The 26,054-nt window shown below is 46.3% G+C and overlaps 2 protein-coding genes and 1 long non-coding RNA gene across 4 annotated transcripts in view; 1 reads left to right on the top strand and 2 right to left on the bottom strand.

Annotated features, from left to right (window-relative positions):
* Nucleotides 1-8,436, bottom strand: part of LOC140483908 (DDB1- and CUL4-associated factor 1-like) — an 81,350-nt gene extending 72,914 nt beyond the window's left edge. For both annotated transcript variants that reach the window (XR_011962061.1, XM_072582715.1), the window contains exon 1: nucleotides 8,345-8,436. The gene's annotated coding sequence lies outside the window, so the exon portion shown is untranslated. The remainder of the gene's footprint in view (nucleotides 1-8,344) is intronic.
* A 108-nt stretch (nucleotides 8,437-8,544) lies between these two features.
* Nucleotides 8,545-24,893, top strand: LOC140483907 (uncharacterized). Its single transcript, XR_011962060.1, has 2 exons — nucleotides 8,545-8,632; nucleotides 24,665-24,893. It is a non-coding gene; the product is annotated as an uncharacterized lncRNA (long non-coding RNA).
* The window catches only part of dnah1 (dynein, axonemal, heavy chain 1), a 425,483-nt gene continuing 423,030 nt past the window's right edge, over nucleotides 23,602-26,054 (bottom strand). Inside the window, exon 79 of the mRNA XM_072582714.1 lies at nucleotides 23,602-23,893. Within this exon, the coding sequence (XP_072438815.1) occupies nucleotides 23,772-23,893 (122 nt within the window). The 3' untranslated portion in view covers nucleotides 23,602-23,771. The remainder of the gene's footprint in view (nucleotides 23,894-26,054) is intronic.

Raw genomic sequence — 26,054 nt, 5'->3', positions numbered from 1 at the left:
GTCTGGAATCACATGCCCAAATAGGACAGCAGAGTTCCATTTCTGAAGGACACTAGTGAACCAGACAGGTTTTTATGACAATGATGTTATGGTCATTGTTAGACTTTAAAACCCAGATTTTTTGTTTGAAAACAAAGACAGAAAGAGAAAGAAGCCAGGAGAATATGATACGTTCGTTAAAACTATTCTAGTCAAAAGTTCTCAGACAAAACATTCGTACATGTAAATTACTGAAGTAGATCTTTCTTTTAAATCTCTCCTTTTAATGTTTTTCTCTTTAAAATCATATATTTTTAATGTCCTCACTTCAAGTGCCAATCCTGTTGTAACATCCCTTACTTCCTTAGCATGTCTCACATCATTGCAGCTCTCCAGTCCTTGCAGAATCAACAAGGCACAAGGTTTTAGGCATGCACACTGCATGAAAGAGAGTACATGAACAGGTGCATTTGTATACAGTTCCAGATACGATCTTGAAGTGTGCAGCTATTGCGTAACATCACTTCTGGTCACGAGCACATTCAAAGCACAGGAAGCCCTGAATTAGCCAAATAAAAACCACATGCAGATTTCTGTAGCTGCTAGATGCACATTACAGGAACACAACCACGTACACGTTCAGAAAAGATCACTCCAGTCACTTTGGTCACCCGACGTGTCTATGAAACATCACAAAACTGTTTATAACCCTGTAACAAATGTCTTTTTCTCGTCAGCTTCGTATTCAACTTTAAGTTTGTCTCTGCAGCCAGGCCCCCGTCTGTATGCAAGCAAGTCAAACTATCTTTTACTTGTTTAATTTAAAGGCTAATCTCATCTCACGGCAGAGTAAATTAATCTAATGCAAAAGGTACAACACTGAGCTGCCATTTAATACACTTTCAGTAACCACATCAAATCTGATCCATCTTATTTGAATCTTCCAGCTTCCCTTGAAGGCCCTGAGAGGAATTCAGTTCCATGGGTCCCAAGTGATAGTGTTAATACTCAGTGTATTCAACTGTGGGAACATCACAATTGCAATCCAAAGTTCTCTCACATGCACAAATGGGCACTTCTCGCAGAAATCAGGAGCTGGAAAACTGGATAATGTTCCTTCCACTCTCCCAGAGATCAGATAATGTAAAACATGGAGAACAGACCCCCAAAATGTTCTGGTCTATAAGGCTAAACTATTCATGCTCCTATGCAATCTAGAGGATGAGTGGTCACAATATCAAGGACTAAAGAACAGAGGTGTCTGGATAGCTGAGTGTGTGCATCTTATTGCCAGCACTACAGCGTTGCCACAAGCTAATCTCCTCAGCATTATTTGTAATTTCTGTCAAGCCAAAGTTAACACATCACAGGGCACAGCATATACATAAGCGTTGCCAGTGCCCGCCGGGATTTAACAAAAACAAGGCTCGCGGGAAATTCTTCATTCATTAGATAGTTCAACAAGCAACTGTCTACTCCCCAAGAGCCTGATCAAAACAAAAGGCTACATTCTTAAAGGGGCATGGACAGCCATTACAGTGCTGCTTGTAAACTGCAGCTTCAAATCACCAACTCCCTTTCATTTTATACACTTGCAAACTGAAATTAAGCATACTGGAGCTAAAGTGCTTTTTGTCACTTGGTATAGATCCACCTACTGGGTCACTTCCAACACCTTGTGGTAAGGCTCTCCACTTTTCATCTCTTGTCAACTGTTTTCCTGTGCCTTTTTGTCAGTAGACTTTTGAGTTTTCCTTCTGTGAAGTGACAAGGTGGCTTATCCAGATTTTAGGGCTCCGTGCTAAACAATTTCAGAAGCTTATTTCAGTCACTACCACATACCCTCAAGGGGACACAGATGGCTGATGCCTCATCTTGACTGCCAGACAACTTAACAGCATGGGTGTATCACATGTCACTTAAGTTTTCTCGGTCAAATTTCATTTTAAAAAAAAATCAGCAGATGACATATTAGTGAAAAGGTGAGCACCTTTACAATTGCCACAACCATAAAGTTAGTTTAATTGGGTTCAACTTCACAACAAAACATTGCATTGAGCAAGTTACTTTAACCACAGCACCTCCTGCACCAGTTGGCCAAACTGCACACCTGACTTTTGCTGATCTCCCAACTCAAGAGACACCATTGTTCAGTATGTCACATATTCCTCTTGCACTAAGAATTTCCACAAGTTACGAACCTCAGACTGTCACCTCCTCCCTTCCCCTTTACTAGACGTGCAGGCTTCTCTCTATCCTCACTATCACACTGACAACAGGCACATCTCTTCCCCATTCCAATCCCAATCACCCCCCCTCCCCCACACACAACTGCGGCAGCACATCCTTACGATTCAGGAGCAAAAATAGAGCAAGAAGTCTGCTCCAACATTCAACGAGATCATGGTTGATCAGATCATCCTCAACTCTGCAAAGAGCAACTAAGTTTACATAGTGACAAACTTAGGGAATAGGCCAAAATTTGGCAGATGGAGTTCAATGTGGATAAGCATGATGCTCTATTTTGGTCAGAAGATTTAAAAACAAAACTTATCTTCTAAATGGAGATAAACTTGAGAATGCTTCAGTGCTGAGGGATCTGGAAGTCCTTGTGCATGAATTGAAGGAGGTTTGTCTGCCGGTACAATAGGTAATAAGGAAGGCAAATGGAATTTTAGCATTTTATTACTTAAGTAATGGAGTACAAAAGTAAGTAAATTTTGTTTATAGCATAGCATTTGGGAGACCACATCTGCATATAGCTATGGTACCTGTACTTGAGGAAGGATGTTGGAATTTATCTCTAGATCAGTTACAAGGCTGGTCTTGAGGAGAAATTGAACAGTTTAGAGTTTAAAAAGGATGTGAAGAGATCTAATAGTTTCCCCTTGTGGGGCAAACTAGAATGCAAAGTCTTAGGCTAATAAGTGGCAGATTTAAAACTTCTCTAGAAGAGTCATGAATCTGTGGAATTTACTGTTCCAGAATGCAGTAGATATCTGGATACGGAATAAATTTAAGGAGATAGACACAGCTTTAATTAGTAATGGGTTAGAGTTATGGGGAACGAGCAGGAAAGTGGAGTTCAGGCCAAGACGAAATCACCCATGATCAGACTACATGGTGAAGCAGGGGTTATACAATCAGTGATGTACAGCATGGAAAAAGTCCCTTCGGTCCAACCTGTCCATGCCTTTCCCCTCTCGACCTTGCATTTCCAAAAACATGTACATCCTGTCCCTCAGGATTCCCTCCAACAACTCGTCCACCACCGAGATCAGGCTCAATGGTCTATAGTTCCCTCGCTTGTCTTTACCGCCTTTCTTAAACAGTGATTTGGATGTGAGCATAAGAGGTACAGTTAGTAAGTTTGCAGATGATACCAAAGTTGGAGGTGTAGTGGACAGCATAGAGGGTTACTTCAGATTTCAACAGGACCTGAACCAGATGGGCCAATGGGCTGAGAAGTGGCAGATGGAGTTTAATTCAGATAAATGCGAGGTGCTGCATTTTGGGAAAGCAAATCTTAGCAGGACTTATACACTTAATGGTAAGGTCCGAGGGATTATTGCTGAACAAAGAGACCTTGGAGTGCAGGTTCATAGCTCCTTGAAAGTGGAGTCGCAGGTAGATAGGATAGTGAAGGAGGCATTTGGTATGCTTTCGTCAGAGTATTGAGTATAGAAGTTGGGAGGTCATGTTGCGGCTGTACAGGACATTGGTTAGGCCACTGTTGGAATATTGCATGCAATTCTGGTCTCCTTCCTATCGGAAAGATGTTGTGAAACTTGAAAGGGTTCAGAAAAGATTTACAAGGATGTTGCCAGGGTTGGAGGATCGCAGCTAAAGGGAGAGGCTGAACAGGCTGGGGCTGTTTTCCCTGGAGCGGAGACTGAGGGGTGACCTTATAGAGATTTACAAAATTGTGAGGGACATGGATAGGATAAACAAAGTCTTTTCCCTGGGGTTAGGAAGCCTAGAACTAGTTTAGGGTGAGAGGGGAAAGATACCTAAGGGGCAACTTTTTCACGCAGAGGGTGGTATGTGTATGGAATGAGCTGCCAGAGGATGTGGTGGAGGCTGGTACAATCGCAACATTTAAAAGGCATCTGGATGAGTATATGAATAGGAAGGGTTTGGAGGGATATGGGTAGAGTGCTGGCAGTTGGGACTAGATTGGGTTGGGGTATCTGGTCAGCATGGACGGGTTGGACTGAAGGGTCTGTTTCCATACTGTACATCTCTATGACTATTTATGTCAATAAGAGTTCTTTTGCTCCTACTTATCCACAGTACCCATATTGATTAAAATTCTGTCTACCTCAGCCTTGAATATAGTCAATACCCCAGCCTCAATAGATTCTACAGTGAAGAATCCTACAGGGTTATTGTCCATGGTTCTCGCATAACTCACAAGATAGAGTCCGAAAGAACCCCTGACAGAAGCTTGTAGGTTTCAATGAGGTCTCCTCTCATTCTGCTAAACTCAAGTACAGGGCCAAATACTTCCAACATATCCTCACGAGAAAATTCCTTCCAATTTTTATATTTCTTTGAAACAAAATCTAACATACCCATTGCCTTTCCTGTTGCTCACTCAATTTGGATGTTAGCATTTTGTGATTCATGGACCCTTTAAGGACCCCAAATCCCACTGCATAGCAGCTTTCCACACTTAAATAACATACAGCTTCTCTATGCATCCGGCCAAAGTGCACATTTCACATTTTCCCACATCTTATTCCATCTGCCAACTCTTTTGCCCACTCATTTAATAGGTCTGCATCCTTCTGTAGACTTGCCTTCATACCTATTTTGTGTCACCCACAAACTTGGCTACAGTATCATAGACGCTGATCTCCAGCATCCTCTACAGAATCATAAAAAAAAGCTAGTGTATACCGCATCCACACACTGTAGCTACTTCTTCTAAAACGTTTAAGATGCAACCCATCAGCTCAAGGTACCTCGTTAAAAATATTCCAAAAAAACGTGGGGATTAAATAAACTTTGCCATCTTGTCTACTGATAGATGTAAAGTTTAGATGAGGTTAGATGTTAACAAATTGCACTGAAGACAACTGAGCCTTCTTTATGCCACCTCCCACCCATATTCCCCACCAGCCACCTCTGAGATGCGGGTTTGCAGGGGTGAGTCTAGAAACAGGGTGGTAGTCTCCAGACGACCGGCCCTGCCCGCTCCCTCCGGAACCCTCTTGACCCCTGCCCGCTCCATCTTGACCCTCACACCCTCCCGGACCCCTCACCCACCTCTTGACCCATCCTGCTCCCTCCTGACCCCTCTGAGCAACCCCCCCCCTCGCCCCCGTGGAGCAACCTCCCCTGCCGCCTCCACGGTACCCTCGCCCCCGTGGACCAAGCCCCCCTGCCGCCTCCACGGTACCCTCGCCCCCCGTGGACCAAGCCCCCCCGCCGCCTCCACTGGACCCTCGCCCCCGTGGAGCAACCCCCCCCCCCCCAACCACCACAGGACCCTCACCCCCATGGAGCAACCCCCCCCCCAACACACCACCACTGGACCCTCGCCCCCCTGGAGCAACCCCCCCCGCCTCCACTGGACCCTCACCCCTGTGGAGGAACCCCCCCACTAGGCATCCCACCCTTCCCCCCCCCCCCTCCAGGCATCCCACCCTTCCCCCCCCCCCCCCCCCCCTCCAGGCATTCCCCCCCTTCCCCCCCCCCCCCAGGCATCCCCCCCCCTCCCGGCATCCCCCCCCCCCCCAAGGCCAGCCACCGCCCCCTCCCAGCCTTCCCCCACAGCAGGCAGCCTCCCCCCACAGACTCCCCCCCCCCCAACCTTCCCTCCACAACCTCCCCCCTCCAGGCATATTCCCCGCACCCCCCAGAAAACCTCCCCCCTCCAAGCATTCCTCCTCCCCCCCCCCCCCCCCAGGCAACCTCCCCCTTCCAGGCATTTCCCCCTCCCCCTCTTCCCCCCCCCCCCAGGCATCCCCCCCCCCCCCCCCCCCAAGGCAACCTCCCCCCTCCAGGCATTCCACCCCCCCCCCCCCCCCCAAGCAACCTCCCCCCTCCAGGCATTCCCTCCACCCCCCCCCCCCCCCAAGGCAACCTCCCCCCTCCAGGCATTCCCCCCACCACCCCCCAAGGCAACCTCTCCCCTCCAGGCATTCCCCCCACCCCCCCCCAAGGCAACCTCCCACCTCCAGGCATTCCCCCCACCACCCCCCCAAGGCAACCTCCCCCCTCCAGGCAACCTCCCCCCTCCAGGCATTCCCCCCACTCCCCCCAAGGCAACCGCCCCCCTCCAGGCATTCCCCCCACCCCCCCCAAGGCAACCTCCCTCCTCCAGGCAACCTCCCCCCTCCAGGCATTCACCCGACCCCCCCCCCCCCCCAGGCAACCTCCCCCCTCCAGGCATTTCCCCCTCCCCCTCTTTCTACCCCCCCCTCCTCCAGGCATTTCTCTCCCCCCTCCAGGCATTTCTCCCCCCAGCCCCCCAGGAATTTCTCCCCCCCCTCCAGGCATTTCCCCCTCCCCCTCTTTCCCCCCCCCTCCTCCAGGCAACCTCCCCCCTCCAGGCATTTCTCCCCCCCCCCGGCAACCTCCCCCCTCCAGGCATTTCCCCCTCCCCCAGGCATTTCCCCCCCCCCCTCCGCCAGGCAACCTCCCCCCTCCAGGCATTTCCCCCTCCCCCTCTTCTCCCCACCCCCCCACCTCCCCCAGGCAACCTCCCCCCTCCAGGCATTTCCCCCTCCCCCCTCTTCTCCCCACCCCCCACCCCCCCCAGGCAACCTCCCCCCTCCAGGCATTTCCCCCTCCCCCCCCCCCAGGCAACCTCCCCCCTCCAGGCATTTCTCCCCCCCCCCCACCGGCAACCTCCCCCCTCCAGGCATTTCCCCCCCCCTCCGCCAACCTCCCCCCTCCAGGCATTTCCCCCCCCCTCCGCCAGGCAACCTCCCCCCTCCAGGCATTTCCCCCTCCCCCTCTTCTCCCCACCCCCCCAGGCAACCTCCCCCCTCCAGGCATTTCCCCCTTCCCCCTCTTCTCCCCACCCCCCACCCCCCCCCAGGCAACCTCCCCCCTCCAGGCATTTCCCCCTCCCCCTCTTCTCCCCCTCCCCCCCCCAGGCAACCTCCCCTCCCCCCCCCCGGCAACCTCCCCCCTCCAGGCATTTCTCCCCCCCCCCCCGCAACCTCCCCCCTCCAGGCATTTCCCCCTCCCCCAGGCATTTCCCCCCCCCCTCCGCCAGGCAACCTCCCCCCTCCAGGCATTTCCCCCTCCCCCAGGCATTTCCCCCCCCCTCCGCCAGGCAACCTCCCCCCTCCAGGCATTTCCCCCTCCCCCTCTTCTCCCCCTCCCCCTCCCCCCCCAGGCAACCTCCCCCCCCCCCCGGCAATTTCCCCCCCCCCTCCGCCAGGCAACCTCCCCCCTCCAGGCATTTCCCCCTCCCCCTCTTCTCCCCCTCCCCCTCCCCCCCCAGGCAACCTCCCCCCCCCCCCCCCGGCAATCTCCCCACCCCCCACCGGCAACCTCCCCCCTCCAGGCATTTCCCCCGTCCCCCCCCAGGCAACCTCCCGCCCCCCCCCGGCAATCTCCCCACCCCCCACCGGCAACCTCCCCCCTCCAGGCATTTCCCCCTTCCCCCCCCAGGCAACCTCCCGCCCCCCCCCGGCAATCTCCCCACCCCCCACCGTCAACCTCCCCCCTCCAGGCATTTCCCCCTTCCCCCCCCAGGCAACCTCCCGCCCCCCCCCCGGCAATCTCCCCACCCCCCCCCCCCAGGCAACCTCCCCCCTCCAGGCATTTCCCCTTCCCCCTCCCCCTCCCCCCCCCAGGCAACCTCCCCCCTCCCCCTCCCCCCCCAGGCAACCTCCCCCTCCCCCCCCAGGCAACCTCCCCCTCCCCCCCCAGGCAACCTCCCCCCTCCAGGCATTTCCCCCTCCCCCTCTTCTCCTCCCCCCCCCCCTCCGACAACCTCCCCCTTCCCCCCCAGTAGCCTTCCCCTCCCTACCCCCGCGGCATTCCCCCTCCTCCTCCTCCACAGCCTCCCCCAGACCCTCTCCCTCCTCCCCCTCGGTCTCTGGACCACCCCCCCCTTCCTCACCACTCTGCCCCGCCAACGCTCTGCTCGCCCTTCAGCTTCCCCTCCCTCACGATCCGCTCCGGTGGCCCCACGTGTTTGCCGGGGCCGGGACCGGGACCAGAGCGTGAGCCACAGTCGGCCGCGGCTCCCCCTCTCCCCGGTTACACTGAGGCCTCGCTCCGCCTCCCCCCCGGCCGGCGAGGGGGTGGGGGGAGGGAGCGGTTACCATCAGCCTCCCCTGCTGCTGCTGCTACTGCAGCCGCCGTACAAAGGCCGGCCTCCCGGACGGTTCTCACTGACCTGGCTATCGGGCGGCGGTGAGCTCGGTCTGCCTCAGCCTCAGGCCCCAGGCTCCGCTCGGTTCCGCGCTCCCAGTAATGGCGGCGGCGGCGGCGACGTCAACTCGTCGCTGCGTGCGCCCGCTTGGTATTCTGGGGCTTGTAGTCCTGGAGTTTTGGGCATCGCTGCGCATGTGCGGCATCGTCCCTTCCCCTCCACGTGAAAGATCAGCTGTTTCTGGACTGCTCTTGCAGTGTAGTGGTACTGCCCTGGTTTGTGGATTTGCTGTCGACTAATCTCTTTGTACAGGTTTGTCTTTGAGTAGAAAGAAAAAATAAGCTACAAATTTGGCCATATTTCATTGCTTGTCCAATGTAGATTTTTAACCAACTGTTTGGGAAATTTCAGAGTAGATAAGCAGGAGGATGCATGAACATAGGCATCAGGAGATGGAGAAATCAACGTTTCGGGTGGAACCCTTCTTCAGGCTGGAGAGCTGCAGATAAGGTGGGAGAGGGGAGGAACTGGAGGAGTGGGCAATCTGTTTCCATCCTTAATCACTTCCGCCAGATCCAATTAGACCTCTACGACCAAGAACATCTTCCTCCTCACCCCTCTCTGCCTTCTGCACAGGACCATTCCTTGGTTCGCACCACTCTCCTCACCAACCCACCCCCCACCCCCGAAACCCCAGGTACCTTCCCCTGCAACTGTAAAAGATGCAAAACCCTCTGGCACACCAGCCCCCTCACCTCCATCCAGAGCACCAGACGGTCCTTCCAGGTGCGTCAGAGGTGCCTGCTCTCCTCCAACCTAGTACTGTATCAGGCGCTCCCATTGTGGTCTTCTCTACATTGGTGAGACCAGATGTGAATTCGGGGCAGGTTTTGCTGAGCATCTCAGCTGGGCTCGCAGGGGCTGTCGCTGTCACTGCCCATTCTAATTCCCCTTACCACCGCCTTCTACTTTGCCACAGCAAATCAGACCACAAATTGGAGGAACAACGCTTCACCTTCCACATGGGCAGCCTAAAGTCCCGAGGACTCAACATTGAGTTTTCCAATTTCAAATAACCCCCCTTGTCATCTCCTGACTCCCTTTCCAGCCCCATTGCCCTGACCCTTCCAGCAACCAACTGAATTCATTCCTCCCAACGACCAACCAGGTCGTACCCTGTATTCACTTATCCCTACCTCACCACATCACCCCTCTCCCCTGCCACTCCTTTATCTGCAGCTCCCTTTATATCCACCCCCAGTCCTGAAGAAGGGTTAACTTCTGGCTGACGTCTCCAACCACTCAGATTCATGACAGCTCATAAACTGACAGTCATGCTCAGACAACAACTCACTCCAACAAAAGACTGATCATGTACGCGCATAATGTAATTTACAAGATTCCATGCAAAGACTGCATGGAATACTATATAGGACAAACAGGCAGACAACTAGCAATCCACATCCACGAACACCAACTAACTACTAAACGCCACAACCAGCTGTCCCCAGTAGCTTTACACACAGATGACAAGGACCATAAGTTCAACTGGGACAACACAACAATCATAGGACAAGCTAAACAGAGGACCGTCACAGAATTTCTAGAAGTATGACACACATTGACTGACTCCACCAACAAACACATCGACCTAGACCCAATATACTCGCCGCTACAACGAACAACTGAAGCTGGCAACTGGAAACAGCAGGAAAGAAACCAAATAAATTCCAGAAGAGACAATACAGCAGCACTTCACAGGAGGCTCCAAAGCACTGAATGTATCACCTAGGCAGGAGACAAAATGTCTGCAAATTAATTTCCCAGCTTGGCAAACATACCCACAACTACGGCAAGATGTTAAAGTCACACTGAATTAGAGGACCAAATTGAAAGGGGGACTGGGGAGACTTGCAGGAGCAATAAGGTAAAAACAATGACTGCAGATGCTGGAAACCAGATTCTGGATTAGTGGTGCTGGAAGAGCACAGCAGTTCAGGCAGCATCCAAGTAGCTTCGAAATCGACGTTTCGGGCAAAAGCCCTTCATCAGGAATAAAGGCAGTGAGCCTGAAGCGTGGAGAGATAAGCTAGAGGAGGGTGGGGGTGGGGAGAAAGTAGCATAGAGTACAATGGGTGAGTGGGGGAGGGGATGAAGGTGATAGGTCAGGGAGGAGAGGGTGGAGTGGATAGGTGGAAAAGGAGATAGGCAGGTAGGACAAGTCATGGGGACAGTTACTGAGCTGGACGTTTAGAACTAGGGTGAGGTGGGTGAAGGGGAAATGAGGAAACTGTTGAAGTCCACATTGATGCCCTGGGGTTGAAGTGTTCCGAGGCGGAAGATGAGGCGTTCTTCCTCCAGATGTCTGGTGGTGAGGGAGCGGCGGTGAAGGAGGCCCAGGAGCTCCATGTCCTCGGCAGAGTGGGAGGGGGAGTTGAAATGTTGGGCCACGGGGCGGTGTGGTTGATTGGTGCAGGTGTCCCGGAGATGTTCCCTAAAGCGCTCTGCTAGGAGGCACCCAGACTCCCCAATGTAGAGGAGACCGCATCGAGAGTAACAGATACAATAAATGATATTAGTGGATGTGCAAGTAAAACTTTGATGGATGTGGAAGGCTCCTTTAGGGCCTTGGATAGAGGTGAGGGAGGAGGTGTGGGCGCAGGTTTTACAGTTCCTGCGGTGGCAGGGGAAAGTGCCAGGATTGGAGGGTGGGTTGTTTGGGGGCCTGGACCTGACCAGGTAGTCGCGGAGGGAACGGTCTTTGCGGAAGGCGGAAAGGGGTGGGGAGGGAAATATATCCCTGGTGGTGGGGTCTGTTTGGAGGTGGCGGAAATGTTGGCGGATGATTTGGTTTATGTGAAGGTTGGTAGGGTGGAAGGTGAGCACCAGGGGCGTTCTGTCCTTGTTAGGGTTGGAGGGGTGGGGTCTAAGGGCGGAGGTGTGGGATGTAGACGAGATGCGTTGGAGGGCATCTTTAACCACGTGGGAAGGGAAATTGCAGTCTCTAAACATGGAGGCCATCTGGTGTGTCATCTATCCTGCTCTATATCCCAAGAGTAGATGGGGTTTTGCCTTTTCCTGAGTATACTGCTTGAGGAAACTTTCTCGAATGCACTTAACAACTTCCATCCCATCTAAGCCCTTAACACCAAGGCAATCCCAGACTATGTTAGGAAAATCAAAATCCCCTACGATGACAAGACTATTGCAGGAACATAGTCTGGGACTGCCTTGGTGTTAAGGGCTTAGATGGGATGGAATTTAAGTGCATTCGAGAAAGTTTCCTCAAGCAGTATACTCAGGAAAAGGCAAAACCCCATCTACTCTTGGGATATAGAGCAGGATAGATGACTGAGGTGACAGTGGCAGAGCACTTTGGGACCAGTGAATATAGTTCTATTAATTTTAAAACAATGATGGAGAGGCACAAAACAGGTTCACAGTTTGAAATTCTAAATTAGGGCGAGGCAAATTTTGACGGAATTATACAGAAGCTTACAGGGGTTGATGGGAGTAGTTTGTTTGTGGGCAAAGGGGCCTCTGGCAAGTGGGAGGCCTTTAAAAGTGAGATAGCTAGAGTTCAAGGTCTATATGTTCCTATGAGAGTGAAGGGCAAGGTTGGCAGGTATAGCAAACCCCGGATGACAAGAGATATTGAGGCTTTGACCAGAAAAAGGAGGCATGGCTCAGGTACAGATAACTGGGATCAAGGGAATTTCTGGACATATATAGGGGATACAGGAGTTTATGGAGAAGGAAATCAGGAGGGTGAAAAGGAGGCATGAGATAACCTTCTCAGCCAAGGCTAAGATGAATCCAAAGAGATTCTTTAAGCTTATTAAAGGTAAAAGAATAACTAGAGAGAGAATATGACACCTCAAAGACCAAAGTGGACAGGTATGGGTAGAACCACAGATGGGCGAGGTCCTCCATGAATATATCTCCTCTGTGTTTACTTGACATTAAGACTTGGGAACTTGGAGAAGTTAGTGGTGATACGTTGGGGACAGTTCATTTCACAGTAGAAGAGGTGTTGGATGTATTAGAATGTGTGAATGTGGATAAATCTCCTGGTCCTGACTAGATATATCCAAGAACACTGCAAGAGGCTGGAGAAGAAATTGCGGGGGCCTCTGGCTGATATTTTTGCATCATCGTTAGCCATGGGTGAGGTTCCAGAAGACTGGAGGGGAGCGAATGTTGTGCCCCCTTATTCAAAAAGGGCTGCAAAGAAAATCGTGGGAACTATAGACCAGTAAGCCTAAAATCCGTGGTGGGTAAGTTACTTGCGAAGATTCTGAGGGATAAGATATACATGCATTTTGAAAGACAGGGTGTAATTAGGAGTAGTCAGCATAGCTTTGTGCGTGGGAGATCATGCCTCACAAATTTGTTAAGAGTTCTTTGATGAAGTGACCAGGAAGGTTGACGAGGTCAGGACGGTAGACATAGTCTCTATCAATTTCAGTAAAGCCTTTGATAAGGTTCCACGTGGTAGGCTGTTCTGGAAGGTTAGATCACATAGAATCCAGATGGAGCTGGCAAATTGGATACACAATTGGTTTGATGGTAGGAAGCAGAAGGTAATAGAGGAAGGATGCTTATCGGACTGGAGGCCAAGTGGAGTACCTCAGGATTCGGTGCTAGGCCCATTACTGTTTGTTATCTATATCTCTGATTTGGATGAGAATGTTCAAGGCATGATTAGTGAGTTTGCTGATGAGACTATAAAATAGGCAGTATTGTGGATCAGTGAGGAGAATTTACAGCAGGACCTTGATCAGTTGGGGAAGTGGGCCGAGAAATGGAAAATGGAGTTTAATATAGATAAGTGTGAGATCTTACATTTTGGAAAGTCAAATCAAACAGGAGTTTCATGGGGAATGGTAGAGCTTTAAGTGTCGTGGAACAGAGGAACCTTGGATTCGGGTGCATGGTTCTCTAAAACTGAAATCGCAGGTAGACAAGGCATTGAAGAAGGCTTTTGGCACATTGACCTTCATCAGTCAGGTCACTGAGTATAGAAATTGGGAAGTCATGTTGCAATTGTACAGGAGGTTGGTGAGGCCACACTTGGGAGTATTGTGTACAATTTTGGTCACCTTGCTATAGGAAGGATGTTATTAAACTTAGAAAGATTGTAAAAGAAATTTACAAGGGTGTTGCCAGAACTCAAGGGTCTGAGTTATAGGGAGAGATTGGAAAAGCCAGGATTTTTTTGTTGTAGAGTGTAGGAGACTGAGAGGGGATCTTATAGAAGTGTATAAGACCATGAGAGGCTTGGATAGGGTGGATACACTCAGTCTGTTTGCCAGGAATGGGGGATCGAGAAATGGAGGGCATCAGTTTAAAGTTAGAGGAGAAAGAACAAAAGGTAACCTGAGGGACAACGTTTTTACACAGAGGGTGGTACGCATATGGAATGAGCTGCTAGTGGATGTGGTTGAGGTGGGTACGTTAACAACACTTATAAAACATTTGGACAAATATATGGATAGGAAAGGTTTAGAAGGATATGGGCCAAGTGTAGGGAAATGGGGTTAGCATGGACCAGTTTGGGCTGAAGGGCCTGTCTCCATGCTGTTGGACTCTTTGACGCTATGATGGGAGGCATGGGACGAGGTAAAGTCAGAGAACAGCTCTGGATCTCGAAGGAGACAGACCTACCATCTAGGTCTTCCTCATAGTCCTAGTAACAATGTCTGCCATTCAAATGTAACTTGTACCCGATTACTATAATTTTATAAATGACATCTTTTCATTAGACTATCAAGAGATTCTCCTCTATCATACCAGATAGGTCATGCACTTTAGTTCCCAACCTCAAGGGAGGATGATGACAGCTAAGTAACCTGTGAGGGTGAGGACCTACCATACAACAAGCTTAGCTGATGAGTTGAATTGTTTTTGACCATGTAAGTTATTCCTTTACTGCAAGTGGTCAGTAGTGCTTCATCTAAGACTTCAACAACAATTCCGTACTTGATTATTTCTCCTTTTAAGTTGCCCCACTCTCAGTTCTCTGTAGGGCTGTGTGGATCATTGATAACAAGGCCAATAGTTTCCCTTTCTCATGGATACATTTATTAAATTTAGCCTTCTCAACAATGGTGTCATTTTGCAGATTGAATGGTTTTATTATTCCCCTAAATGTAGCTCTTCTGCTGTTGATCCCCTGCCAGGTTAGTACATCATCTATATGACCCCTTCATTGCACATGTACCTGCTTACTGCTTGGTTTTGCAGTGAGGCCAAATACAGCCTTGCTTCTCTTTGTTTGGAACATGCAATCTGCTTGAAGTTTTCATGAACATCAGAGAGATTTCCTTCACATCCTTTCACTTGCTGACACCAAACAATAGTCTTATTGCGCTGTTAAAGATTATTTCTAGATGTTGCTGAAGCAACTTTATTTAAGAACAGCTTTTAACAAACAACAGCTTTATCTTTTATTATAGAATCATATAGTCATACAGCATGGCAACAGACCCTTTGGCCCAACTCATCCATGCTTGCCAGGTTTCCTAATCTGAACTAATCCCATTTGCCTGCATTTAGCCCATATACCACTAAACCTTGCCGATTCATGTAACTGCCCAAATGTCTTTTAAATGTAATTGTATTCACCTTTACCATTTACGTACCACCCTCTGTGTGAAAAAGTCACCCCTTAGGCCCCTTTTAAATCTTTCCCCTCTTGCCATTGAAAAACTCTGTACCTGCTTCCCTGTTTGACAGCACTCCCTGGAACCCCACCATTAACTATGTAAATCCAGCCTTAGTTTGTCTTATCAAAATGCAATACCTTGAATGTATCTAAATTAAACTCCACATGGCATTCCTTGGCCCACTGGCCCAGTTAATCAAGATCCTGTTGTATTCTTAGATAACCTTCTTCACTGCCAACTAAAAAAACGATTTTGGTGTCATCCGCAAACTTATTAACCATGTCTTCTCTTGTCTCGTCCAAATCATTTATATAAACGAGGAAGAGCAGTGCACCGATCCTTGCAGTGCACTGCTGGTATCTTTCTAGGAATTTGAGCAGTGCTGGAACAGTCCTGTTGTCTGTCCTGAATTGCCTTTAAAAAGTGTCTTGCTTGGTTATTTTAGAGGACAGCTAAGAGTCAGTCACACAGTTCTGTGAATGTTACTTACATATAGGCAAAACCAGGGAAGGATGGCAGATTTGCTTTTTTTAAGGACATGAGTGAACCAGATGGGTTTTAATAATGATTGATAATGTTGTCATAGTCATGACCTCTGAGACGAGCTTCATTTTAGTACAGAAGTAGGTCATTGAGCCCATCTAGTCTGTTTCACCATTCAAAGAGATCATGTCTGAGCTGACCATCTTTATCTTCACCTTCCTCCTTTTTCTCTTTGATTTCCTTATTAATTTAAAATCTGTTAACCTTAGCCTTGAATATACTTAATGGCCCAGTCGCTATGTCCTCAGTGGTAAAGAATTCCACAGATTCATCACCTTCTAAGTGAAAAAATTCTTCTTGTTAAATGGGTGACTGCTTATCCTGAGATTATACCCTTTGGTCCTAGACTCTCCCAGCAGAGAAACAACCCTTCTGTAGCTACTCTATCAAATCCCCTAAGATTCTTGTACGTTTCAATAAGGTCACGGCTCATTCCTCTAAACTCTAAAGAGTATAGGCTCAACATAGTTAACCTCTTCTCGTGACAAAATCCATCCGTACCTGGGATCAACCTGGTGAATCTGCTCTGGACTGCCTCCAATGCCAATATATCATTCCTTAGATAAGGGGATTAAAACTGTTCACAGAGTTCCAGCTATGAACTGACTGATGCTCTGTATAGTTTTTGCATGAACTCCCTATTTTTGTACTTAATTCCATTTGAAAGAAAGGTCAACCTTCCATTTGTCTTCCCTGTTACTTGTATTAAAATTCCATCAGCTGCTGTTGTGAGATTTATATCCACATGCTCCTGAACACGAGCCTGGGCCTCTAATTTACTTGTTTGTACCACTAGGCCACCAGCTTCTCCCCCCCCCTCCATTTTACCAAGAGACTGGAAGACAGGGCAAGATCATGTGACATTGCATTACTTCCTGCGATGATGTTTAACGTCTCATTAGCACAATCCACAGTCAGACTTAACCTGTCATACAGTGATCCTGTTGGTATTTCTTGGAATTTGCTGGGTATAATTATCCTTCAGTGTATTTCAGGTTTTAGAACAACCATTGAAAATGTGCATGGTTTCAGCATAACTTGATGACAAGAGAATTTTTCATTCTAACCACCCAGCATACAGAATGTTTTCAAGTATTGCCTTGAATTTTGTCTCTCTTGTTACTGTCTACATAACCAGAGGAAAAAAAAATCGCTCATCTTTGGTGAACACAGTTGCTTATTTCTGAGCTATAGCTTTTTATTATGCCTTTAATTTGGCATAAATATTTATAATTGTGGACTGTTATCAAGAACCCCTTAATCTTCACAGTGAAATAAATTCAATCCCTTGTGTTTCTTCATTAGTGTAAATCTTCATCCTTGGGAATATTCTGTACTGTACATTTTCACTGTTTTTATATTCCTGTTAAATGTGTTGGTCAAACCTATACTTAATCTATCACAGGTGATCTAGGATATGGCCGACATTGACAATTAGCCTCTTGCTACAATTGCAAAATACCACAAATGATGTGAATGTGAAATAAAGACAGGAAATACTCAGCAGGTTGGGCCGCATGTGTAAGAGAAGCATAGTCAATGGATATGAAGATACTGCAGAACTCTAAAGTGATTAGTGGGATCCAGATGCAGAAGACTCTTTCCCCCATTCCCATCAGATCTCATTTTTGCTGGTAGGGGACAGACATGAGTTACACAGGGCAGAAACTTAAACTCGGCCGGCATATTTGAGCTTACCGTTGAGATCAAACAAATTCCTTTTAGGTGAGTTACAATTTGGTGCAGTAGATATTCTTCAGAAGTGTATAAGATTGTATAACTCTCTGATGTTTTTTTAAAATACCCCACTCATCAAACTCGTAGGCAAAAAGACAGGCTGAAGCAGTCTGTGAGAATGAAAAGAAAATATCATGATTGACAGATTTACAAGGAAGTTGCCAGGGTTGGAGGATTTGAGCTACAGGGAGAGGCTGAATAAGCTGAGTCTGTTTTACCTGGAGCATCGGAGACTGAGGGGTGACCTTATACAGAGGAACCTCGATTATCTGATTATCGGATTATCGGCAAGATCACAAGGTCCCGATGCTTGGCTAAACTATGTTATCTGGCATTCGCTTTTCCGGAATTTGATTAATCAAACGAAATATTTCCCGCCCGTGTCCTTCGGATACTCGAGGTTCCTCTGTCGAGGTTCATAAAATCATGAGGGGCGTGGATTGGGTAAATGGACAAGGTCTTTACCCTGGGTTGGGGGAGTCCAGAAATAGATGGCCTAGGTTGAGGGTGAGAGGGGAAAGGTTCAAAAGGGACCTATGGGGAAACATTTTCACACAAAGGGTAATGCGTACATGCAATGAGCTGCCAAAGCTGGTAGAATTACAACATTTAAAAGGCATCTGGATGGGTATATGAATAGGAAGGGTTTAGAGGGATATGTGCTGGCAATGGGACTAGATTAATTTCGGGTATCTGGTCAGTATGGATGAGTTGGACCAAAGGGTCTGTTTCTATGCTGTACATGTCTATTACTCTATGACAGGCCACTAGGTGCTGGTCAGAAAAATAAACACCTGTTTATGCAGTTTCAATAGCGTTTTTTTTTACATCTTCCCAAGGGTTAACACATGGCATTATATTTACTAGGCTGAGGTTCAAATGCTACATTCTCAAAACAGGTTGACAGTTTGAGTGACAGTTTAAAGGATTAGCTATTTTGTTGTGGCGTTATGAACCCCTTACCTTCCTACTCTGAACCAACAGCGCTATTAATTATACTACATCTGACACAGAAAAGGCAATATGACATTGGCTAACCAATGGAAAGCAGAAAGGGAAAATACGTATCTTAAAAGAAATTCCAAGTGATCGATTGTGTTAGGGGACTCTCCCCGGGTTTCCTCTGGGTGCTCTGGTTTCCTCCCACAGTCTAAAGATGTGCAGGTTAGATGAATTGGCCATGCTAAATTGTTCAGGGATGTGTAGGTTAGGTGCATAAGTCAGGGGCAAATATATGGTAACAGGGTAGGGGAATGGGTCTGGGTGGGTTACTCTTTGGAGGGTTGGTGTGGACTTATTGGACCAAAGGGTCTGTTTCCACACTGTAGGGATTCTATGATTCTGAGACCAGCAGAAGGTCATTGTATACATTGGAGCAAATGACATAAGAAGGGAAAATGATGAGATTCTGAAGTGAGAATATAGAACGTTAGGCAGGGATTTAAAAAGGAGGTCCTCGATGGTAGTAATATCTGGATTACTCCCTGTGCTATGAGCTAGTGAGAGGAGGAATAGGAGGAGAGAACAGATGAATGTGTGGCTGAGGAGCTGGTGCAGGGGAGAAGGATTTACTTTTTTGGAACATTGGAATCTCTTTTGAGGTAGAAGAGACCTGTACGAGAAGAATGGACTCCACCTGAACAGGAAGGGGACTAACATATTGGCAGGGAGATTTGCTGGAGCTGCTCAGGAGGATTTAAACTAGTAAGGTGGGGGTGGGGAGATCCAGTGAAATAGTGAGAAAAGAGATCAATCTGAGACTGGTACAACTGGGAAAGGGAGCGAGTCAAAGAGTCATGGCAGGCAGGAACAAAGCAGAGGACAAGGTAGGACTGATAAATTAAACTGCGTTTATTTCAAAGCAAGAGGCCGAACAAGGAAGGCAGATGAATCAGGGCAGAGCTAAGAAAATGGAACTGGGATATCATAACGATTACAGAAACATGGCTCAGGGATGGACAGGACTGGCAGCTTGATGTTCCAGGATACAGATGCTACAGAAAGGGAGGCAAGATAGGAGGGGGAGTGGCATTTTTGATAAGGGATAGCTTTACTGCTGTACTTAGGGAGGATATTCCTGGGAATACATCCAGGGGGGTGTTTTGGGTGGAACTGAGAAATAAGAAAGGATCACCTTATTGGGATTGTATTATAGACCCCCTAGTAGTCAGCGGGAAATTGAGAAACAAATTTGTAAGGAGATCTCAGCTATCTGTAAGAATAATCGGATGGTTATGGTAGGGGATTTTAACTTTCCAAACATAGACTGGGACTGCCATAGTGTTAAGGGTTTAGATGGAGAGGAATTTGTTAAGTGTGCACAAGAAAAATTTCTGATTCATTATGTGGAGGTACCTACAAGAGAAGGTGCAAAACTTGAGCTACTCTTGGGAAATAAGGCAGGGCAGGTGACTGAGTGGGGGAGGACTTTGGGGCCAGCTACCATAATTCTATTAGTCTTAAAAATAGTGATGGAAAAGGATAGATCAGATCAAAAAGTTGAAGTTCTAAATTGGAGGAAGGTTAATTTTTATGGTTTTAGGCAAGAACTGTCAAAAGCTGATTGGGGGCAGAACGTTGCAGGTAAAGGGATGGCTGGAAAGTGGGAAACCTTCAAAAATGAGATAACATGAGTCCAGAGGCAATATATTCCTAGTTATGGTGAAAGGAAAGGCTGGTAGGTATAGGGAATGCTGGATGTAGGGAAATTGAGGTTTTGGTTAAGATAAAGAAGGAAGCATATGTCAGATGCAGACAGCAGAGATCAAGTGGATCCTGAGAAAAGTAAAAAGGCAGCAGAGGTATAGTTAAGAGGGAAGTCAGGAGGGCAAAAAGGGGACATGAGATAGCTTTGGCAAATAGGGCTAAGGAGAATCCAAACGGTTTTTATAAATACATTAGGGACAAAAGGGTAAGTAGGGAGAGAGTAGATCAGCAAGGCAGCCTTTGTGTGGAACCGTAGGAGATGGGAGAGATACTAAACAAGTATCTTGCATCAATATTTAATGTGGGAAAGGACATGGAAGATGTAGAATGTAGGGAAATATATGGTGACATCTTAAAAAATGTCCATATTACACAGGAGGAGGTGCTGGATGTCATGAAACACATTAAAGTGGAAAAATTCACAGGACCTGGGGTGTACCTTAGAACTCTGTGGAAAGCTAGGGAAGTGATTGCTGGGCCTCTTGCTGAGATATTTGTGTCATCGATTGCCACAGATGAGGTGCCCGAAGACTAGAGGTTGGCTAATGTGGTATCACTGTTGTGGTTCTGTTCGCCGAGCCGGGAATTTGTCTTGCAAACGTTTCGTCCCCTGTCTAGGTGACATCCTCAGTGCTTGGGAGCCTCCTGTGAAGCGCTTCTGTGCTGTTTCCTCTGGCATTTATAGTGGCCTGTCTCTGCCGCTTCCGGTTGTCAGTTCCAGCTGTCCGCTGTAGTGGCCGGTATATTGGGTCCAGGTCGACTATTTAAGAATTGGTGTCACTATTTAAGAAAAACAAGCCAGGGAACTATAGACCGGTGAGCCTGACGTCAGTGGTGGGCAAGTTGTTGGAGGGAATCCTGAGGGACAGGATGTACATGTATTTGGAAAGGCAAGGAATGATTAGTCAACCTGGCTTGGTGCGTGGGAAATCATGTCTCACTGACCTGATTGTTACTTCTTCAAAAAAACTCAAAGAGGATTGTAAAGAGCGGAGCGGTGGATGTGATCCATATGGATCTCAGTAAGGTGTTCGACAAGATTCCTCATGGGAGACTGATTAGCAAGGTTAGATCTCATGGAATACAGGGAGAACTAGCCATTTAGATACAGAACTGGCTCAAAGGTAGAAGACAGTGGGTGGTGGTGGAGGGTTGTTTTTCAGATTGGAGGCCTGTGACCAGTGGAGTGCCACAAGGATCGGTGCTGGGTCCACTGCTTTTTGTCATTTACATAAATGATTTGGATGTGAACATAGGAGGTAGGGTTAGTAGGTTTGCAGATGACACCAAAATTGGAGGTGTGGTAGACAGCGAGAAAGGTTACCTCAGAGTACAACGGGATCTTGATCAGATGGGCCAATGGGCTGAGGAGTGGCAGATGGAGTTCAATTTAATTTGGATTGAATTCAATTTATTGTCACATGTACTGAGGCACAGTGAAAAGTTTTGTCTAGCGAGCAATACAGGCAGATCATAGAGTTAAGTAGCATAGATAAGTAAATATTAGGTAAACAGTGACAAAAACAAAAACACAGGTACAGGTGAATGTTAAGAGTTTGTGAGTCCATTCAGTATTCTGGATGGTAGTCATTGAGACATGCTGCATGATTCTTCTTTGGCACAGGGGTGATGTTGGCCCTTTTGAAACAGGCAGGGACAGTGCCTGCTGCAGGGTCCGGTTGAAGGTGTCCGAGAAGACCTCTGCCAATTGATCTGCACATGCTCTGAATACACGGCCTGGTACTTCGTCTGGTCCCATCATTTCCCTTGGATTTACACCAAGGAAAACTGATCTGACCTCTGATGCAGTGACTGTTGGGATAGGTTCGTCAGGATTTGTCGGAATAGGTGTTACCTCTCCGCCGAAATTCTGCTCAAAGCGAGCGCAGAAGGTGTTGAGATGATCTGGGAGGGATATTTCATCGTCTGCTATCTTGCACTCTCTCTTTTCAGAGCCTTGCTATTGTTGCCAGATATCTGCCTGGGTCCCTAGTTTGGATCGGTATTGGTCCTTGGCAGTCTTAATGGCCCTGCGAAGGTCATACTTAATTTAGATAAGCAAATCAGAGCAGGGCTGAGACACTTAATGGTGATGTCCTGGGAAGCATTGCTGAACAAAGAGACCTTGGAGTGCACATTCATAGTTCCTTGAAAGTAGAGTTGCAGATAGATAGGGTAATAAAGGAGAGCATTTGGTCTGCTTTCTTTTATTGGTCAGAGCATTGAATATAGGAGTTGGGAGATCATGATGTGGCTTCACAGGACATTGGTTAGGCCATTTTTGGAATATTGTGTGCAATTCTGGTTTCCTTCCTATCGGAAGGATGTTGTGAAACTTGAAAGGGTTCAGAAAAGATTTAGAAGGATGTTGCCAGGGTTGGAGGATTTGAGCTACAGGGAGAGGTTGAACAGGCTGCGGCTATTTTCCCTGCAGCGTTGGAAGCTGAGAGGTGACCTTATAGAGGCTTATAAAATCATGAGGGGCATGGATAGGATAAATAGGCAAGGTGTTTTCCCTAGGGTGAGAGAATTCAAAACTAAAGGGCATAGGTTCAGGGTGAGAGGGAAAAGATGTAAAAAGGATGTAAGGGGCAACTTTTTTGTGCAGAGGGTGGTGCGTGTATGGAATGAGCTACCAGAGAAAGTGGTGGAGGCTGGTACAATTACAATATTTAAAAGGCATCCGGATGGGTATCTGAATAGGAAGGGTTTAGAGGGATATGGGCCAAGTTTTGGCAAATGGGACTAGATTAGGTTAGGATATCTGGTTGGCATGGACAAGTTGGACCAAAGGGTCTGTTTCCATGCTGTACATCTCTATTGAGAGTCAACTGCATTGCTGTCGGTCTGGAGTCACATGTAGATAATGACAGTAGTTTCCTTCCCTCAAGGATATTAGTGAACCAGATGAGTTTTCCTGAGAATAAATTATTTAATATCAGATTTTAAAAAAAATAAGTCTGGTGGTAATACCATTTAGTCGTCATCTCCCCCAGGACGGTGTGGCATTAATCACATCATCTGTGAACACAACTCCTGAAATAACTTTCAAAATGTTTATTCATCATTGTCCAATCAGTACAATGCCAAAAAAGGTGTTATTTCTTTGTAACAGTGCAGATATTCTCTAAATTAAAGTTGCCTTAAAAACAGTACATTACCATTGCAGTTTCAGTAAAAACTCTAACATAAAGCATATTATAAAATGTGAACAGAGGTACATTTTATGCATTCATAAATTTCAAAATAAATTTGTTTTTAGTTGAGCAAAATGTGACAATTTTTAAAAAATAGTTGTTTGAAAATAAAAAAGAGAATCATTACAAATTATTATAAATGAAACTCCAAGTCAAATATAAAATCCCAACAATTTTTATAATGTTGCCCTTAACCTGTTGCATGCAAAGAGTATAACAGACAAAAAAAATCTATGTTTGAGATCATCATGAACATGTATTGATGAGGGTGAAATTCCTCCTATAATGAGAAGGCTTAAAACAGAAAGGCACTTTCAGAAACTAATACAAAAGTATTCATTCCTGCAATTTCTTTAGTCATTTGTTTATCACAATTTACTGTTATTTTTCATTAGAAGTGGAATTTCATAACCTACTTCAAAGTAAATATATTTGTAAAAGAAAAATGAAAAATGCATAATAAACAACAATTAGAAAAATTTTAATGCATAACCAGTTTTTATTTCTCTGATACATTTCACTGAAATAAGGTGCATATCTCAATACTGAACCAATCAAGGATGAGAACAGAGGAAGCAAATTTTTGTCACATGCTATTTTTCAATAATCCAGAGCACAGATTAATGCTACCCCTTGCTTGATCCAGTGTCTCTGTGACTTAATGGTTGGTAATTCCACAGCTATAACGTAATTAGTGGAGTGGCCAGTTGTTGATAGTGTACCTAAAATGAAGATTTTTTTTGACAAGTTAAAGCATGAAGATTATCTCTGGAATGTTTATTACCAAATAGGCATGAAAAATACTTATTATTCGAAGTGCTCAATTTCATTTTATTCTCATACAATATCCAAATGTGCACATTTATATGTCTTTCTGCATGTCAAATATAATCCAACAAATTTCAACAAAGAAAAGTTTCTCCAGAGTTATGAGGAAATTCTAACTGTATCAGTCCAGAAATTGGTAGGAACACTGGTTTTACACCCAAACAAAAATAATTTGCATTTTTATTATGCCTTTGATGAAATAAGACAACCCCTCATCAGAGTCTTAATAAAAGAAAGATCTACACTAAGCTATATAACGAGATACTGAAGACAGAAAAGATTAGTCAAAGGGATTAAGGAATCTTTAAAAACAGGAAAGGGAGTTGTGAGGTAGAGAGGTTTAGGGTGGAAATTCCATGGCTTAGGGTTGAGGTGACTGAATGCATGGCTACTATTGATGGAATAATTAAAACTGGGGGAAATGCAGTCGGCCAGAACGAAGGATTGCAGAGATCTTGGAAGGCTGAAATAGGTTACATAGATAGGGTTGAAAATCGTACCCACTAAAACAAAGCCTATTGTTCTGCTACTCTGATAAAGTTGTGTTTCTTCACTGACACAAAATCAGTCAGTCTTCCTGTTCTTGTTTCCAAGGACTGAGCCATGGACTCTCACTGAATTGGTCTGGGCTTATTGACAAAGTAGTTTTTCATTGCCTTCTGCAGGATGGATAACCAGGAGATTCTCCCACTCTTACTACTTGCCATTAGATGGCTTTGGAAAGATCTACAGGCTGACTTCAACTTGTTCCATCGCTAACACAGGCATGGGACTCAAGCCGACAGTGTTTGGCCCAGAGATACAGATGCTACCACTTCATCACAAGACCTCCTACATGAAATCCATTTATCATTAAACATTGAATTAAACCTGAAATTCACTGCTTATCAGAAAGCAATCTGACTATCTCTTTAATTGCGATTTTAATATTACTCAGGGAACCACTGGTACAGATGATGTGTTTGGGTTTATTGCTATTAACAGCAACTAACTTGAATAAGTCAGAAGTGACAGTTTGTGGGCGAAACAGCAAAACTCCAAGTGTCTTTAGTCCATGCTTGTTAGTGTGCCTCCAAAGATGTCTAGCCAGAAAATGCCACCCCCAACTGATACATAATGTGCTCCAAGTATAAAAACTATCTTCACGTAATCAGGTTGTAAAACACATTTGTTGTCCTGTGAAAAATGTGCATGAAATTTCCATTGCCATATGACTTATGAGGCTGAAGATCATGAGTTGGAATGTGGGATTAAGCTGGATGGTTACATGTCGCTGACCTTGATAACTCACCCTGGTGTTAACTTCCAGACTTTCTTATCGCACATGTCCTGAAACCTGCCTCCATTGGACTGAAAAATCCACTCAAAATGACTGACTGAATTAGCATGATATCCCCTTTCAGATTGAAGTAGAGGTGATTGGAATTGAATATATTTCATCAATGGAAATGACACGGTGAGTTAGAATGGCTTTTAATGGGTGTGGAAAGACAAGAGAATGGGTATGCAGATAGAGATATGAATTTGAGAAAAGGAAATGTTTGAGCTGTTTTTTAACAAGAGACGTTCGACGAAGATAATATAGTGAACAAGAAATGGATGTGGATGGAGAAGAGGAAATGATTGGAAATGCTATTGTTAGTCATTAAAATCTTGGAGGTGGCAAGGCTTTCATGGTAATGAAGTTGAAAGGATCAACACAGCTAGCAGCTCAACCCCAATTCTACGCTAACCTGAAGAACACATAAGCAAACACTAGCATTGGCTGTAAATTTATAAGGGCCAACATTTACTAACCCACAATAGATTGGTGATCATCCATTGAGATCTCCTAAACCAGCTAGTCACTGTCTACAATAGTTAAAGATTTAGTACATCTTTTTTGAAAAGCCACTTCTGCTTGCTGAACACAATTTTTGTAAATGTTCATCCCATACTGTTTATAGGACTGGAAATTTGTTTGCTAAGTGTAATAAATTTTCATTTAAAAATGTGTTAATGATTTCAATTCAGACACTTAGGCAGGCAAACTAATCAAGCAATGAGTCTTTAAAC

Source organism: Chiloscyllium punctatum, chromosome 12 (genome assembly GCF_047496795.1).
Source record: "Chiloscyllium punctatum isolate Juve2018m chromosome 12, sChiPun1.3, whole genome shotgun sequence".
In the NCBI taxonomy this organism is placed as follows: domain Eukaryota; kingdom Metazoa; phylum Chordata; class Chondrichthyes; order Orectolobiformes; family Hemiscylliidae; genus Chiloscyllium; species Chiloscyllium punctatum.
The sequence above is the reverse complement of the archived record's forward strand: the minus strand, read 5'-3'. Positions and strand labels throughout refer to the sequence as shown.